We start from the raw sequence: 17,580 nt of genomic DNA, 5'->3' as shown, positions 1-17,580 counted from the left end.
TTCATAGTTTTAATGCTAACAGAAGAGAACATCGCTACGATAACAAGTTAAAGATCAAAAAGCCTCAATTTCAAAACAAACATTTAGATGGTAATTATGAATTCACCAATTACAACAAAATAAGCAGTTTATAAATATCGAATGAGACCGCAGACCCTGAGTTTGATTTCCAGTTGCGGGTCGTGGGTTTCCACTTCTGAGAAGTCCCATACTTCGAGGACATACTAATGTGTTAAAAAAAATAAGTGTGGGCAAGGTATGAGTGGATAAGGAACTGTATAAATGAAGGTAGTTCAGAAGGAAGTATGGAATTGTGTAATTATAAAATAAAGTGCTGAAAACAGTATTCCGATACAAATGGCTGTCTCCCTTTTTTTCGAAGCTGTTTGAACTCTCTTTTTTTTTGTTTACAGATTTTATAGGGTATAGAGTGGGCTTCGCTTTTAGCCAATTGTCTAGTTTGCTTGTATTAGGATTACTTGGTAGGAAGTGGAACCAATTCAGCTTTTTTTAACATGATTCAAAGTGGTATTTTGCATGAATAATTTCGCATCAATACCGTTGGTTCGTGACATCCCACTTGACATAAGGAGCCGTAATTTAATATGTTCTGCCCCACAGACACGGGTGGATTGAAGTTATCTCCCCACCATCATGTTTGCTGGTCAGTAACGCCACCCTCCCTCCTTTTATGATGTTAGGCTCTCTTACGTTTGTGGTCGGTATGAATATTGCTTTTATCAGGGACCATATTTGGAATACACTGTCTCTACAAGTTCCATGTTACAAGCAAATCAGATGGTAATAGCATTTGTATTATGGGTTAGATATCCATTTAATATATCGTACTACTATGAATATGACTAATGGTAAAGGTTAGAAGAGACAAGTCAGATTATATGTGGTTAAGAGATGGTAAGGGCTAATAGCAGACCAGAGGATATGATAGTAAATATTGTAAAATTTTCAGGGTAAGAAAAAATAAAACATTGAACAGCTCACAAGAATTTATGACGTATGAGCTTCTTTTGATCGGCCTTAGTTGGTCAACATCCATAAGATTAGTGAGTTATCTGTCTACTTGCAATAAGAAAAATAAAAGGACATGACACTTAGGAAGAATAATTTGGATTTATCCATTAGAGAGATTCGAAAACTGAAAATGAGGGTTAGGAGCGGAAGGCCATGGTTAAAAATCAATAAATAGTGGGGAAGGATAAAGCATGTTTTCTTTAGTTTGGCTATATTCATACTAACGACAATGGAGTTCGTTATATTCTTGTTCCGTCTAGATATTGGGCGGTCCATAATAAAGTGCCTCATTGGTAGGCGGGAGTTCAAGGAATAGTTGGTGAAGTTCTTTAGAGTTTAGTAACAGAGTTATTAGCCTTTTAAATTTGGTAAAGGTGTCACAGTTACGGATAGGTATTGGCAACCTGTTCCACAATAAACTATACCGAACTGTAAAAAACTTACAACGCATTTGTTTTTGGTGTTTTTCGGTAAATAGTGTATATGCATTGTTTCTTAGTCTATAGGCTGGGTTATTGATCGTAGTTGGGCAGGAGGTTAGGAATGACAGTCCATTTATTGCTTTGTAGAGAAATATCAGATTGTTCCTTAACCTACGGTGCCATAAAGGTTCTAAAGAGAGGTGCTTACATCTACTTGTGTAATCAAGAGTGGTGTCACTTCCTAGTAGTTGGCGTGTAAAACGTCTTTGAACATCTACTCTTATTTTGTCAGCGGTATTCATATTAGAGAAGATAAAAGAGCAGTATTCGAAGGAAGGTCGTACACATATTTTGTAGAGGGTAAGCTTGGCATCTGTCGTGAAGAAATTTTTTGTTATGAAGCCAATTTGACGTCTGGCTTTAGAAATAATAGAGGAGGCGTGTGCTTTAAAGTTTAGGCTTCCTGTGTAATTTATTCCTAGATCGTGTACTGAATTAAGTGTCTGGACTTTACTTTTATTTAAGTAAAGTTGGGGTTCATAGGGGTGCTTTCCAAAGTGCATGATCCCGCATTTGTGGAGGTTAAATGGTAATTGCCACTTTTCGCTCCAGATAGTTAGGTTATTGAGATCATCTTGAATCAGGGGTACACTTTCATTTAGAACCGCAGGCTTATAGCTGTATACTATTTTGAGATCATCAGCATATAAGTATGGTTTCCCAGATTTTATGATGTTACATATATCGTTTATATACAGGAGAAACAAAAGTGGGCCTAATACACTTCCCTGGATGACGCCACTAGTTATTGGTCTAGGTAATGAGAGACAGTCGTTGTACTTTACCATTTGTTTACGTCCCTTTAAGAATGAAACAAACCATGAATAGAGTGGGTTGTTGATTCCGAAGGACCGTAGTTTGGCTAGTAGCCGTTTGTGTGGAACCTTATCAAAAGCTTTCCTAAAGTCTAAAAATATGACTGATACAAGGAGTCCATTGTCTCGTTTCAGAGTTATATCATTCATGTAGTCCACTAGGCATGTATCACATGATCTGGACCTAAGAAATCCATGTTGGGAGACCGAGATGAGATTATTAGTAATTACATGTTGGACTAACGCCGCTTTAACTACTTTCTCCATCACTCTAGACACCACTGAAGTTATGTTTATGGGTCGGTAATTTTCAACATTTGCTTCAGGTCCTGTTTTAATTTTGGGAATGATGTGTGTAGTTTTCCAGGCAGTAGGGTAATGCGCTGTAGAGAGTGATATCGCAAATAGTTTGAGTAATAAAACACACATATCATCGCCTCCACGTTTTAGCATGCTAGCCGGAATACCATCTGGTCCATCAGTGTAGGAGTGTTTCAGTGTACTAATTGCCTTAGAGATATTCTGTACATTGAAGTCTACGTTAGTAATCTCACAGGCAGATGCTGTGATAAGTTCTGAATCATTAAGTGGTTTTTCATCAGTTAATGAGGAACAAAAGTGTTCATTAAATAGTTCCGTAACAAGTTTAGGATCATCGTATACTTGTTTGTCTTTAATAAATATGTTTCCTCTCGACTTAGAACGTTTAAGTTTATTTTGAAAGAGTGTGGTGAGTGCTGAGGAGTTATTACTAAGTTCGACAGCACGTTTTTCCTGTTCGATTGCTTTTTGTGTACTTATTGCGTCTGTCTGGACAAGTATTTCTGTCATCGTTACTAAAGAGGAGAAGTCATTAGAGTTGTGGAAGCGAGTACAATGTCTCTGCAGACGTCTTCGTGTACCGACCGGTATAAACAGATCTTTAGAAAACTTAGGTCTCCAGTACTCTAAAGGTGCGATTTTGTTCATGATACTTTCGATGTTGTGATAAAATATATTGGTTAGTGTGTCGGTATTGTTTGCAGTAAAGAATGTTCCCCAGTCAGTGCTTCTTAGGTAATTGTGAAAATTATTCCAATCTACCTTGCGATAGTTTCTACGAAGGGTTACATTTTTACGTCTACCGTTTGTGTTTTTTATATTAAGGCTACATACGACAGTGTTATGATCACTACCTGGGAACTTTTTTCCAATATACACAGTATTGGGGGTGAGGCCAATGGTAAAGACTAAGTCCAAGATATTTTTATGTCTGGTAGGGCTACTAACATATTGAGTCCACTGTCCTAGTTCTAGACATTCAATAAATGATTCATAACGTTTCGGAGCTTTGACTGGAAACCAAGAAATTTCAGGCATGTTGAAGTCACCACAAATGAGCTTGCCTGTGAGTGGAAGGGGTGATGCTAGTGTGAATACCTCTGATAATACTGCTATTTCACCTATTGCCAAGTTAGGTTGCTGGTAGATACAGCCGAACAGTAAGGTAATGGAATTTGATGGCTTTAAAACAATCCACACCGAGTCCTTCAGTTTGTTTAGTTCAGGTATATCGCATAGTAGTGAGTTTAAGCTAGAGTGAGCATAAATAAGGCACCCTCCGCCTCGTCCTTTCAATCTATCGCTTCTATATAGGAGGTAGTTATCAAGAGATATACTTAGATCGGAAATATTACTGTTAGTCCAAGCTTCAGATATCATTATAAGTGATGGTTGATATATGGAAGCAAACAGAGCTAAATCAGTCTTTTTATTGCAGATCGACCTAGCGTTGATAAGACACATATTAAACAAGTGGCCTACTAAGTTAAAGTGAGTGAGAGTATCTCGATTAAAGATGTCATGATCCTCGCGTGAGTGATGTATGTTTGAAGTAATGGATTGAGCGTTTTTCAATAGCTCTGTATTTTGATAGCTAGAGTTACTGGGGCATGTATCAAATGAGCTAGTGAAGTTGCTTGGGGAGTTTATCCAGGAGGAAAGGGGGGGGAGTACTTTCTGATGCGAACTGTACGGGGGAAGCGAGTTTATGTTCCGCACTTGGTTTGAAATGACTAGGGCTATATGCTTCAACAGGGGTGCAACTAGGGGCCTTATTCCAAAAAAATCTGGTACATGTTGACTGTAAAGTGTACTGTTATTTGCAAGACAGTTTTGATGGTTAAGCTCGTAGCCTCTGTTATAACTATTTGCGCTAGTGCGAGCATGAGGGGGGTCTGATGCTCGTAACTGGAAGTGGTTACGACTGTTGTTATATATGGAGTCCGTCTTCATGTGGTGAGTTGATACTGGAAAGTTCTCATTCTGAGAGTAATTACAATTGTGATTCTGGGGAATGTACATAGGGTGTGGGGTGAGGAACCTGTAATTACTATGCTTATTAACGGTTTTAGGCTTAAGAAGGTGAGTGGAGTGATCAGTATTCTGATAGTTTTTGTGAGTGTGCGTGTAAAAAGGTTTGTTACGCTCAAGCGTACTACCCATTGTGCGAGGTGTTGATGGCAAGTTACATGATATCAGCGGATAGAACCTATTCACTGTTGTTGGGATACCCACATAACAGTTGGCCTCAATCTTACGTGTCCCCCTATTTCGTATTTTGGATTTTATCTCCCCAGTCTTTTTTGTCAGAGATGAAGGGTTTCTTTGTCTCTGTGAGATGAACTTAGGTTCATTCGAATCCTCTTGTGGAGTATCTCTTGGGGAACCAATTTTTACATGAATATGTTTAGTTGGGTGTGTTTCGTTACACGGCCCACATTTTGGTATTATACTGAGCGAACACCCGGGATCAGAGATGCCGTCACGCCTTTTAGTGACAGATGGGGACCGTATCTTATTCAAAGATTTCAGATCTGCAGACTCATCTAGATCTACGGATGGACCAGTCGTTTGTGGTATAACATCATGCTTGTTATCCATGCGCTTTATATCAATCATTTTGTTGCATACTGTCTTTAGCTGGTTTTTTACTATCACTCTGTCATACGATTCTATTGCTTCACGTCTTCTTATACGACGTTGACACGGTGTTAGGTCAGGAGTGACTTTAATGCTTTTGTATGGAACTAAAGAGCTGATATTTTTGCTCAAATCAATAAACTGTTTAGCATCGTTACAACAGCCAAACTTAAATAGTAGAGGGCAAGTCAATCTATCCGACTTTTTTCTAAGGCGGATGACTTGGCAGTTGACCTTCAGCATATCGCATGCTTTAAGGCAGATGTCCCTCAACTTATTTGGGTGTATGCGATCAGGGAGATTGTAAACTACTGCATTGTGGGAAGACATCATTCTTTTCGTCACTTCTTCAGCCACAAACTCCAAAATACACTCAGCTTTAGTGAGTTGTTCGAGATCTTTATCGGTATTAATACCCCATATGTGTGTGAGGGGTGCTAGTTGGTTAAGTCTACTGTAAATTTCGGCTAGGGAGTTTTGTAACTGACGAATGTCAGTACTATGTCGATCAGCATTCTCGTATACGTGAGATACACTGTTAGACTCCTTGGTTTTTGGTATATTGGACCTAGGCCTAAGTAAAGCATGCGGTTTGGTGGACTGTGTTGACTTTTTGATGCACGTGGGCATTTCGCTTTTTATGTCAACTAGTCTTACCGTTGGCATACTGCACGAAGAGATATAGGGGTTGTTACATGGAGAATCAGGTAGTGTTAGTGATACTTGTGGGTAGGTAGAATGGGGTTCAAAGGATAAATGCTTATCATTTTCAGGTACTGAGTCTTCAGTCTTAGGAGTTACGGACTTTGACCTTTTAGTAGGCTTGAAAGCTGGTGAAATCTCTCTTTTACCCAAGTTACTTGACATATTTTGAAGCTGTATGAGTTAAAAACCTGTCTAACAGATATATATGAGTACATAATTAATTCTACGTATTAACCGGGTTAATACTAGGATCAGAGACTATTAGTATATAACGTATTACAGATAAAAAGTGCTCAGTTATAATATAGGGAAGTACTGATCAGTGAAATCTCTATTAACTGGGCAAGTGTCGGTTAAAATTTATTAACCTAGAGTAAAGTGTGAGCGATAAACGCGATAGGATGATAATCTAAGGACAATACAGCCTACAAAAGAACAAGTCTAAGAATTTCTAAACCACGTGAAAAAATGTTACCACTTTCAAATTTCTAACCATACGAAGTATGGTTGTTAGCTGTCACGATACGATGAGTCCGTGTAGATAGTGATGCGATTTTCACGTAAGATCTTACAGACTAGGCAATCAAACGATAAATTTACCGTTATCAGACGACGTCTATTATCAAAGTAGTGTTAGTACCGAACTAGATTTAAAGTGCGAAAAACTACAGTTGTTATATTTATATTATATTTAGATAACTTATTAGGTCAATAAACGCGGTAGTAGTCAATACAAAACACAGTTATCGTCAATGTGTAAATTCTTTCTCCGCATAAACTTCCATATTACGAAATTCGCCATGTTGTTCACCTGCACAGGCTTGATGATTACAAAGATTTGAGCCTTTCAATTAGTTGACAGAAGTCATAAGTTGTATAACAGAAAATGTATGGATAGCTTGCTCAATGCAATTCTGAAAAACAACAAATCAATCGTGAAAGAAAAGATTAAACCTCGTTATCAGTATCAAGTTCAGTAAGTAAGTGAAATAGCAATTGATAGGATGTACCTGTAAGTGTTTTACTTACTGTAAACAGTGCTCTTCATTTTCTAACCTTCCTACAATTTCATCTAGTTATTCGGTATTAACAAACAAACTTCAGGCACCAAATGAAGGGACTCACAGACTTTAATTAGTTATATGAAATTTGGGAAAAATCCAATTACAACGTTCATAATACTGTTTGCAGTTCACTCATTACATACAATAATGAAATAACTGGAAAGCACTATTTAGCGATTGCTCGTCAACATGCATTAACACTTTGTCTATGATTTGGTCAGTGATTTCGGATTCTGTTAACAGAAATTTATATTTTAACCCTATACGAGACATCGTAAAATAGTATTATCTGCGACATGTCTTAGTTACCATGCTCATAACAAACACGCATCGTTTTACTTAAGAAGAGTATTCGGCTAACTTATGTGGCACTTACAGTAATGTTCTACACAATTTCTGTATAAATTCAGAAAGCGGACAGAAAAATCTATCAACGCCAATTGTTACTAACATAATTTTTCTTTCTCACATTACGTAATAATATATCAGTCCAGTTGACAACGATGATACTTATCATGGATTAAACTGTTTACGGCTGTATATTAATAGTTCATATCGTAATGTAGCACTTTATATATTGACGTTCACTTGGAAGCAGGAGCGATCTGAAACAACAACACTACAGCGAGGACCGGTAAGTGCCGTTGAAGTAAGAAAACAGTGTACTGGTACAACAGATATATTTTTAAAATTGAAAGACACGGTTCGAGTGCAAAAGGGGAAACTTACTACAAAATAGTTTTATTCATTGTTTAGATCGCGTAGGGCTTCTTCCTCTATTTCCAGTGCGTTTACTCTTTGTTGCCCTGAAATAGAAAAACAAACTCCCATTAGAAACGTCGCATGGAATGATTATTATTACTATTACAAGATTCATGAATAGTTTGACTCTCAATTACAATTTATAAACAACTACTAACACCCACGTTCATCCCCATACAACCAATAAAGCAGAAATAAAGCGGAATCTCCCCTTTCTGTCGCTGTTTTTCAAATGTCGCTAAATTGCCGACTTTTCCCTTAAATATCCGACGAATTTCCGATTTTCACCCTAAATATCCGACGAATTGCCGATTTTTACCCTAAATACCCGCTACATTGTCTACTTTTCTACTACATGCACACCGACGTAATTAAGCGCCCACTTTTAAAACGCTTCTGTATTCACCCCAACCGCCTCCTGTGTTCGCCTTCATTCCCACAACACAGCACACGAATAATGTAATGTACGTAAAATATAGTATAAGTTCCAAATTTTTATTGAAAACAAAAAGCTTATTATTGTACAACGTTATGAGCAGTTGGCAGATGGTAGAGCATCAATGTTCCTGATGTAATTGCAATTGTCACGGACCAGACATTTCACGCATTGTTTCTTTCCATCAGGCCTTTTGGACTATGGAGAGTCAAACAATTCTTGTGAATTCTAAAATGTAATGAAGAAGAACGTTACTATATCTAGGAAACTCGTTTTGCACAACAAGGTACTTGAAGCTGAACTTACGGTTATATCCTTGAACACGAAAGACTCTACCTATAGATAACGAGAAAAATATTCACTTTAAAGTCGTACGTACGTGTTCTTGGTTCCGTCGATGACCCTTCTGTACTTTGTCTCTCATTTCGTGAAAATAACTTTGTGTAGCCATGTCATATAGTTTCGTAAGGTCTTTCTTGTTGACAGATGACGACAGGAATCGATTAGTAAGTGCACCTGAAGTTTAAAAACCTTATTTAACTTACTTCGTACGCAGCCATAAAACCGGCACTTCTGAATCGTTTGTTTTGATGAAGTACCAAGTTGCGTGAAATTAATGGCGACTTCAGGTTTCATGATGTAGGACAGAAGATATAGCATGGAGGTTTCAGGATCATCATCCATTAAACGCGTCAACATGGCCATCTGTAATAGGAATGAAGGATAAAAATCATGTTGTGTGTTTACAAATCTGTTCCTCACGTGCAGGCGAAAAAGCGACATTTATTTACGCTTTCGTCCGCTTTATTCCCCTTTTTTCGCCTTTATTTCCCCTTTATTGGTTGTTTGGGTCAATACCATAATAAGGGTGGTAAGTCATATGTAAATTATTTTACAGCTTGTTTTTTGCTTGAAACTATAATTTCGGTCTACTTTTGACTTCATAAATGATGAATTTTACTTGCCTGAGTTTCCATTGTTACAAATTACCAGATAAGGCTGACTAAACATTCATCCAGGTTGTCAGCTCCAAATACGTCAGGAGACCAATAGACTGCAATAAACGCCATGTAACACGCATAAATATTACAAAAATTAACATGTGACGGAAAACTGCTGTGATTAGACGATAAAAACGACATTAAAAAACCACGACAACATGTAACAAATGAGCGAGAATCAATGACATGACTTTTCGACCATGCCGCCCAAGCTGTAGAATTCGTTTGCAGTGTGACACTGATATAGTCTGATTATTCTTTCTGAAGTGGACTTCACAAATTCTTTCAATCTAATAGTATTTTGACTAGTTACTCCCAGTATTATTCCTTCGTCGCTCCACCTATTGATAACGGGATTATTTACAGCTACACGTCGTCAGCAAATTCCTTCGAACAGGAACTAGTTGATGCGGTAATCACATGTGCCCTAGTGCAACATGTGAAGGAAGCAACGAGGTACGACCCGAGTTCTGCATCATCCTTACTAGATCTTATATTGACTCATTATGAGGATGATGTTGCAAACCTGGATTACATGCCGCCCCTAGGCAAAAGTGATCATGCAGTTTTAAGCTTTGACTTCCATATAACTGTCGATCACGAGCACGCCTCAGCTCAATCCAGACCTAACGTCTGGAAAGCAAACATACCAGACATCATGAAATCAGCATCATCAGTAGATTGGAAAATAGACCCAGAGTCATCAATCGAAACGGCTTGGGACATATTCCGGAATTTATACTTAGAAGTTACCGCCCCCCACATCCCTTGGACTACACCTAAGAGACCGAGAAACTCCCCACCGTGGTTCAGTAGGGAGGTTCGCATCCTTCTCCGCAAAAGAAGGAAAATGTGGGACAGATTTAGGTTACTGGGGACTGACGAGGCAAAATCTCAGTATCAAAAGGCTCGAAATACCTGTGCCTCAACCCTCCATAAGGCCAGAAAGCTGTACGAAGAGAAAATCGTTAGGGAAGCCATAGAATGCCCTAAACGCTTGTATTCGTATATAAACCAAAGGACAAAAAGAAGAAGAAATGTTCCTTCACTATGGGGAGACAGTACTGCCACATCACTAGTGGAGGACGACTTTGGCAAAGCTCAAGTATTCTCTAAATACTTTAGCGATGTATACACCATAGAAACACCCTTCCCACCAGTCCATGAAAATCCCCCCACACAAGCACTGGACAGCGTGACCATTAAAGAACTCGATGTCTTTGGTCTGCTAGTTAAGCTTGACATAGGTAAATCCACTGGACCCGATGAACTGCATCCTGGGTTACTAAAGGAATTAGCTAACTTTGTTGCGAACCCTTTAAGTGTATGTTTTAATCTATCCGTAACCCAGGGTCGTCTACCAAAAGACTGGAAGAACGCCATAGTAAGTCCAGTCTTCAAAACAGGTACAAAACATAAGCCTGAGAATTACCGACCAATTAGCCTAACTAGTGTGGTTGTTAAAATCTTAGAAAAGATTATTCGGAAGGAGCTGTTAAAGTATCTCGATGAAAACCGGATCCTCTCCGAAAAGCAGCATGGTTTTAGAACAGGTTACTCTTGTCTCACAAACTCATTAGTCGCTCGTGAAAGCTGGTGCGCTCCTAAGGACCAAAAATTACCTATAGACGTAGCTTACATCGATTTCAGCAAAGCTTTCGACAAAGTTCCGCATAACCGGCTATTATATAAGCTAAGGAATGTCGGGATTGGAGGCAATCTATTGATGTGGATAAAAGACTTCCTGGTTGGGCGTCAACAAAGAGTAAGGGTGAACTCCAAGTTGTCTAGCTGGGAAACTGTGCTTAGTGGAGTCCCCCAGGGTACAGTTTTGGGGCCAGTGTTATTCCTCCTGTACGTAAATGATCTCCCTCGTCTACTATCGTCATCGGTCTTACTCTATGCTGATGATGTCAAGATATGGAGAGCAATACAAAGCAAGGGCGATAGCTTAGAACTTCAAAATGACCTGGAGAGATTATCTGAATGGTCCCAAACCTGGCAATTGCCGATAAACACTTCCAAGTGTATTGTGATGCATATTGGCCACCAGGGTACAGATACATACACGATGAATAACACTGAGTTACCTATTGTTCACGCACACAATGACTTAGGCGTCATCGTTAGTCAAGACTTAAAGACTACTGCACACTGCCGTGCAATAGCCGCCAAAGGTTTTAGGACTTTATGGTCCATACGCAGGGCTTTTAGGCATCTTGACGCTAAAACGTTTCTGACTTTGTATACAGTGTTCGTACGCCCTAAACTTGAGTACTGCATACAAGCAGCTAGCCCCTGCCTAAAAAAAGACAGTGAACTCCTGGAAAGGGTTCAGAGAACAGCAACTAGGCTGATTCCCGGAATAGCGAAGCTCCCGTATGGTACTAGACTGACCAAGCTAAACCTATTCCCGCTGTCATATAGAAGAATCAGAGGCGACTTGATTACAGTTTTCAAATTGCTTAATGACAAATTTGCACCTGATATGCCCTCATTTTTCTTGTCTTCCAAAACAGAAAATCTACGAGGACACTCTAAAAAAGTTCACAAGCCACGAACGAATTACTTGTCAGCTGACTACCGACTTTCCCATCGAATAATCAACGAGTGGAATTCATTACCTCAGCACGTGGTTGAGGCTCCATCCGTCGACTCCTTCAAAAGAAAGTTGGATCAGCTGAGAGATCATCATCGTCAGGACTAACACAGGCCATCAAGCCTCCTGTCCTTTCCAAACTGAAACTGAATCTTCCAAAATAATGAAGAACAAAATCTCCAATATACTTATCAATAAACAAGAGCCTACTCCAATGCAGCGGATACATATCTCTTCAGAAGAATGACTCGCTAATTTCGTCCACGAAAGTCTGAAAGCTTGATAAAACTTATTTCCATCTACTAGACTACGTACAGTCCAATATTTTTAGCCACATCTTTGAAATTTAAGGTCATCTCGGCCTGAAGGTCATGCTGCCCTTCAGCTTGCTTTTTCGTTCTAGACAACAACCAGTTTGTTGTCTTGTCAATTTGACCACTTCAGCCTTTCTGCAAGATTGGATTCGAAAAGCCACTCCGAGGAAACCTACCCGTTTCAAGCTACACAAAGCTTATACTGTCCTTGATAATGAATTGTATGAAGCTGTAATTCATTTATTTTTTCTATAGTTTAGAGTTAAGTCAACCGAAATCCCTTCCCTTGCCACAGAATGATACCTTGCTGCATCAGAGTAAGTTCTCCATCTTTTTTAGTACACCTCTCGCACAACCAAATATTCCAGTCACATTAACGGATTCGTTTTGAGACAATATGAAGTCTGTTACTAATATCCCCTAAGGTTAATCAAACTTCGATCTTGCTTCTTTCATTGTCAACCTCACATAATCTCCAAGTCGCGCAAACTGTCAACCCCATGTTATCTTTAAACCTGAACACAAAATGGTGAAAGCATGGTGTACTGACGGCCTTAAGTTAATCATTCGAAAGGATGATGACGGCTTGTGTATTTCACACGGAAATTAAAGTGTGGTGATAAGTCTTGTGCCATGAAGGACGAAGTAAATATTCACAATGATTAGTCTTTAAGGTCTTTGAAATCAAAAATCATCTATTATGCAACCAGAAAGATTTAAAATGATACTTAAGATGGATTGCAAAAAATACCTGATCCTAAGGCAGAGTCTGGTTAAGTACGTGATGTGATTTTATACGCAGTCAAGAAAGCTTCGTGCGGCTAGCTAGTATTCTCCGATTCTAATACTTACCTTGAATTCAAATCCCAAGTTTCACAAGTTTGTAAAGAAAGGGGCGACAAAAATCGTTTATAGCTGATTTCTGTTCGTTATGGAAACTTTAACACTAATTTGCAAAACCATCTTTAAATTCCACCTTAACTTTGAATACATGAACCTAACCTTTTTGCATTATGGCTAGTGTTAGTTGATGACGAAAGCTATTTAGGATAATTATACTAACTCACAACCCTAGTCTGAATCTAAATCTCCGAAACATAAACTTATTACTTGACTGAAGAGAATAATTTGACATATGAGAGTTGATTATGAAGATCAAAGCTATGATCCCATTGTTTTAATACCAGTCAGTCATCTACAACGTAAGAGCAGGCACATGTATGCATCGGTCCAAGTTGTCACACCTCATTAGCACAAGATGAACATCAAATTCATAGTAGCAGTTACTTCAATGGTAGTAATACATAGAAGAAAGATTGTGTATAAGGACATAGTACAAGATGAAAGGATTAGTTCGTAGAAAAAAAGGTAGAAAGCCATTTTGATCTCACGATTTAAGGGAAGACAAAAAGTGTGTGCACCTTCGCCATTGTGATCGATTGTGAGCCATGTCACCTAGAGTCTCCAACCACTGGTTACGATGATCACGCGGACCCCAACCAAGTAGTCTGTATCTGCCAACATGGCTCAGACTAGAAGTTAGTGATTTAATGGACTGATGCCGTTTCGGTTTGGCCGCCCCTAACTCTTTTCCAACCATCACCAACACTCGTCAGCGTAGCGCGTCGTTGTAATCGGTGTTCAGGCATACGTAGCACATGACTCAACGATCTCAGTTGATGAAGATTCATGACCTCATCAACTGATTTATCACCATTACCTAATACACTGTGTCTAACCTCACTATTACTTACTCAATGATCCCAACAGATGCGAACAATATTTCTATGACATCTGTGGTCAAATACTAGTAACTTACGAGTATCTTTTACTCTTGATGGTGACGTATCGCAGCCATAAATTGAATAAGAGCGAACTACTGCACAGTATACTCGTCCTTTTATTGATAGACGGATATCTCGCCTTCGCCCTAGGTGACGTAGGTTGACAAAAGTCAAACGAGCTTTTTGAATCCGCGCAGGGATTTCGTCAGACACCAACCCATTAGGGCTGATTAAACTTCTAAGATGTTGTCGAAGCAGGCCAGTCCTGGAGTAACAATTTACATTTAGATGGGGAGAAACGCATCCCAAACATCCTGGCATTGTTACTCAGTGTTACCAAAAGACTCGGCATTTTATCAGCGTCTTCACCAAACAGGAATATGTCATCTGCGTATTCTAAGTCGCTTAGTGGACCACCTAGTAGGAGATCGATTCCTGAAAATTCAGTCGAAGAGAGTGTTATTTCCAGCAATAGGTCTATAATGAAGTTAAACAAAAATGGAGATAGTGGACAGCCTTGTCGAACACCACTTGAGGTTAGGGATAGGATACACGTCGTTGCCTTTTCGTCGTTTCTACCTACGCTCCCACTGCCTGCAGCCATGACAAAGTGAAAGATGACTTTTACAGAAAGCTCTCTGAACTTCTTCAAAAAGCCAAGCGCTCAGAGGTAGTACTCGTAGCGGGTGACTTTAATGCCCAATTAGGCAGCTTAAATCAAACTGAAAGACATTTAGGTGGGTATTTTAGTATTCCGGCTCAACGAGCCGATAATGGTGTTCGTCTGTTGCAACTATGCTCAGACAATCGTTTATATTTAGCAAGCACTAATTTTAAGCATAAGCAGAGACATCGCCCAATATGACGGCCACTTGCACCAAAACAACGATGGACTCAAATAGACAATATTGCCATCAGTCATCGTTCGAGAGGCTCGATAGAAGACTGTCGCTCGTATTGGAATACTTGTTTAGACTCTGATCACGCTTTAATACGAGCACGCATTTGTCTGAGCCTTACTGGACGCAGGAAAACTACACTAAGAAGACCCATTAGGATTGAACTGGAGCACGAGGGAGCCAAAAGTAAGTTCCAGGAACAACTGAGTTCACATCTAGGCAGTTCTGGAAACGAGGCTGACCCAGATTTTACTTGGAAAGATATACGAACAGCTGTGGAAACAACAGTAACATCTATTAGTAATTTAAACTAAAGGGTTACTAAAAACCAATGGATTTCTTTTAGGTCTACTGCACTGATCGATTCTCGTAAACTCATCCCATCAGGCTCTGAACACGATGAAGAGCGAAAGCAAAAGAGATGGAAAAGGCATTGGCTGTAGGCAACACCAGGCAACTCTTTAGACTAATAAAATAAACTGAAATTAAGAAGTCAAGTGTAAGTGAAACAATCTCGGAAAAAGACGGAACCCTTATCTACTCTCAGCCCAGACGTTTAGAACGATGGGTAGAACACTTCAAGAAGCAGTTCACCTGGCCTTCAGCTACTCTAAAGTCACCCACCATTCCCAGATAGTCTGAATGGAACATTGAAGTAGGTCCCCCAACTCTAGCTGAAGTTCAAAAGTCTATAGCTAATCTGAAACGAGGAAGAGCAGCTAGTCCAGATAGATTGGCTCCAGATGTCTTTAAATATGGTGGTCCAATTTTAGCGATTGGGTTGACTAATATTTTAGCTAAAACATGGGACTTGGACGTAATCCCATCTGACTGGTCACAATCACTGATTGTCCCAATATATAAGAAAGGATCGAAATCATCCTGTAATAACCATAAAGGGATTAGTTTCACTAATATAACATCTAAACTACTAGCATCATTAATTATCGGGCGCCCAACAAAGACTAGGGAACTACAAACACGAGAAAATCAGGCTGGCTTCAGACATGGTCGTAGCTGTATCGATCACTTATTCACTATTCGTCAGGTTTTAGAACACAGACATGCTTATTGGCGTCAGACAATGATAGTTTTCCTTGACTTAAAAGCAGCATTTGACTCTGTAGACCGAGAGGTTCTGTGGCAGTGTCTGTCATTGAAAGGTGTACCTCATAAGTACATAAACCTTGTGAAGGCTCTTTACTCGAACACTACAAGTCGAGTGAGAGCTTATGGCGAACTGTCATATGATTTTACAACCTCAAGTGGTGTCCGACAAGGCTGTCCACTATCTCCATTTTTGTTTAACTTCATTATAGACCTATTGCTGGAAATAACACTCTCTTCGACTGAATTTTCAGGAATCGATCTCCTACTAGGTGGTCCACTAAGCGACTTAGAATATGCAGATGACATATTCCTGTTTGGTGAAGACGCTGATAAAATGCCGAGTCTTTTGGTTCCAAACCAATGCGCATGGGCTCCCGTATCCTGAAGGAACAAATGTAGAATGAACCAGTTATTGGTCACCGGCATCTCCTCACGATGCTCCATTGCCTTGTGGGTTAGACCTTTAGGTCAAAGGCTCGGGGTGTGGCCCCCTAAGAAAACCACCTGCTTCGGTTTGGGCACCCGGGCAGTATCACAGCCCTCTCGCAAATAAATGAAATGGAACATTCAACTGACAATTATATTCTCGTTCATACTAGAAACAAATCAATTTGCATTATTACTATTATTATTATTGTTATTATTATTATTTACCATATCGCTAATTAACCCCCTTTTATCCCCAATTTGTGTAACCTTACTTTTCAACTTACGCAGCAGCTCGCTCTTGGTGGAAAATCTGTCCTATCTAAACGATCTCCAGTCACTGTCTGGTTGAAAGTGAATGCTTCCACCGATTATGAATACTGAAGCAGTCTTTCTGAAACCACGTACTCCGTTCAAGCTGGCTTCCTTCAACGTTCGCACACTAATGCAGATCAGACAACAGATAGGGCTGGCTATGTCTTTGGAAGGTCTTAATGTTGACGTTTGTTGTCTATCCGAGACCCGTATTCAAGACTCTAGTGAAGTACTACAAATCCGCTCTCTATCTGTCGCCTCGAAAAGCTTGTTTCACGTGCGCTTATCCGGGGACCCTGTGGCATCTTCGTCTGGTCTTGCTGGCGTTGGTGTCGCACTAAGCGCTAGAGCTGAAGCAGCACTAATCGATTGGATCCCCATTGACAGTCGGTTATGTGCTGTTAGATTAGAAAGTTCCATCAAAGTGAGAAGAAACCGGCGTGAGAAACGGTGTCTTTTCGTCATCTCCGCCTATGCCCCGACAGATTGCAGCCCGGATGCAATCAAGGATGAGTTTTACCATCAGTTGACAGTTCTTCTCCAGAAAGCGCGTTCGACAGATATTGTAGTATTAGCCGAAGACTTGAATGCTCAGGTCGGGCGTCTAGGCACAGAAGAGAGTCGTTTAGGTGGCCGATGGGGACTTGTTAGTCGCAGATAAACGGGGGACCGTTTGCGGACCGTTTGCTGCAACTGTGCACAGACCACAACCTGTTTCTGGCCAGCACTAACTTCCGGCACAGTCATCGCCGGTGTGCCACCTGGCGTCCTCCCTCTGCATCTCAAGCCTGGACTCAGATTGATCACATCGCGATCAGCTACCGCTGGCGTGGTTGTGTACAAGATTGCCGCTCCTTTTGGAGTACCTATCTGGA

At 39.9% G+C, this 17,580-nt stretch overlaps 1 protein-coding gene across 1 annotated transcript; it reads right to left on the bottom strand.

Moving 5' to 3' along the window:
- Positions 1-8,156: 8,156 nt before the first annotated feature.
- On the bottom strand, positions 8,157-9,092 carry Smp_113520 (hypothetical protein). The gene is made up of 5 exons (XM_018791911.1): positions 9,005-9,092; positions 8,803-8,962; positions 8,637-8,773; positions 8,564-8,593; positions 8,157-8,485 (listed from the first exon to the last, which is right to left on the bottom strand). The coding sequence occupies exons 1-5, from the start codon at positions 9,038-9,040 to the stop codon at positions 8,456-8,458; spliced, it is 393 nt and encodes a 130-aa protein (XP_018645014.1). The 5' UTR covers positions 9,041-9,092; the 3' UTR covers positions 8,157-8,455.
- Positions 9,093-17,580: the final 8,488 nt, after the last annotated feature.

Source organism: Schistosoma mansoni, assembly GCF_000237925.1.
Source record: "Schistosoma mansoni, WGS project CABG00000000 data, chromosome 1 unplaced supercontig 0034, strain Puerto Rico, whole genome shotgun sequence".
NCBI classification, from domain to species: Eukaryota; Metazoa; Platyhelminthes; class Trematoda; order Strigeidida; family Schistosomatidae; genus Schistosoma; species Schistosoma mansoni.
Note: the sequence above shows the minus strand (reverse complement) of the source record. Positions and strands in the feature narration are given on the sequence as shown.

Excerpts from the sequence above, each read along its gene's own strand:
- Smp_113520 (XM_018791911.1), bottom strand. The coding sequence starts at position 9,040 with ATGTCGCTTTTTCGCCTGCACGTGAGGAACAGATTT. Across the intron at positions 8,594-8,636 it reads ATCGACGGAACCAAGAACAC|GTAGAGTCTTTCGTGTTCAA; the intron begins GTACGTACGACT and ends CGTTATCTATAG. Across the intron at positions 8,486-8,563 it reads TCGTGTTCAAGGATATAACC|AATTCACAAGAATTGTTTGA; the intron begins GTAAGTTCAGCT and ends ATTACATTTTAG.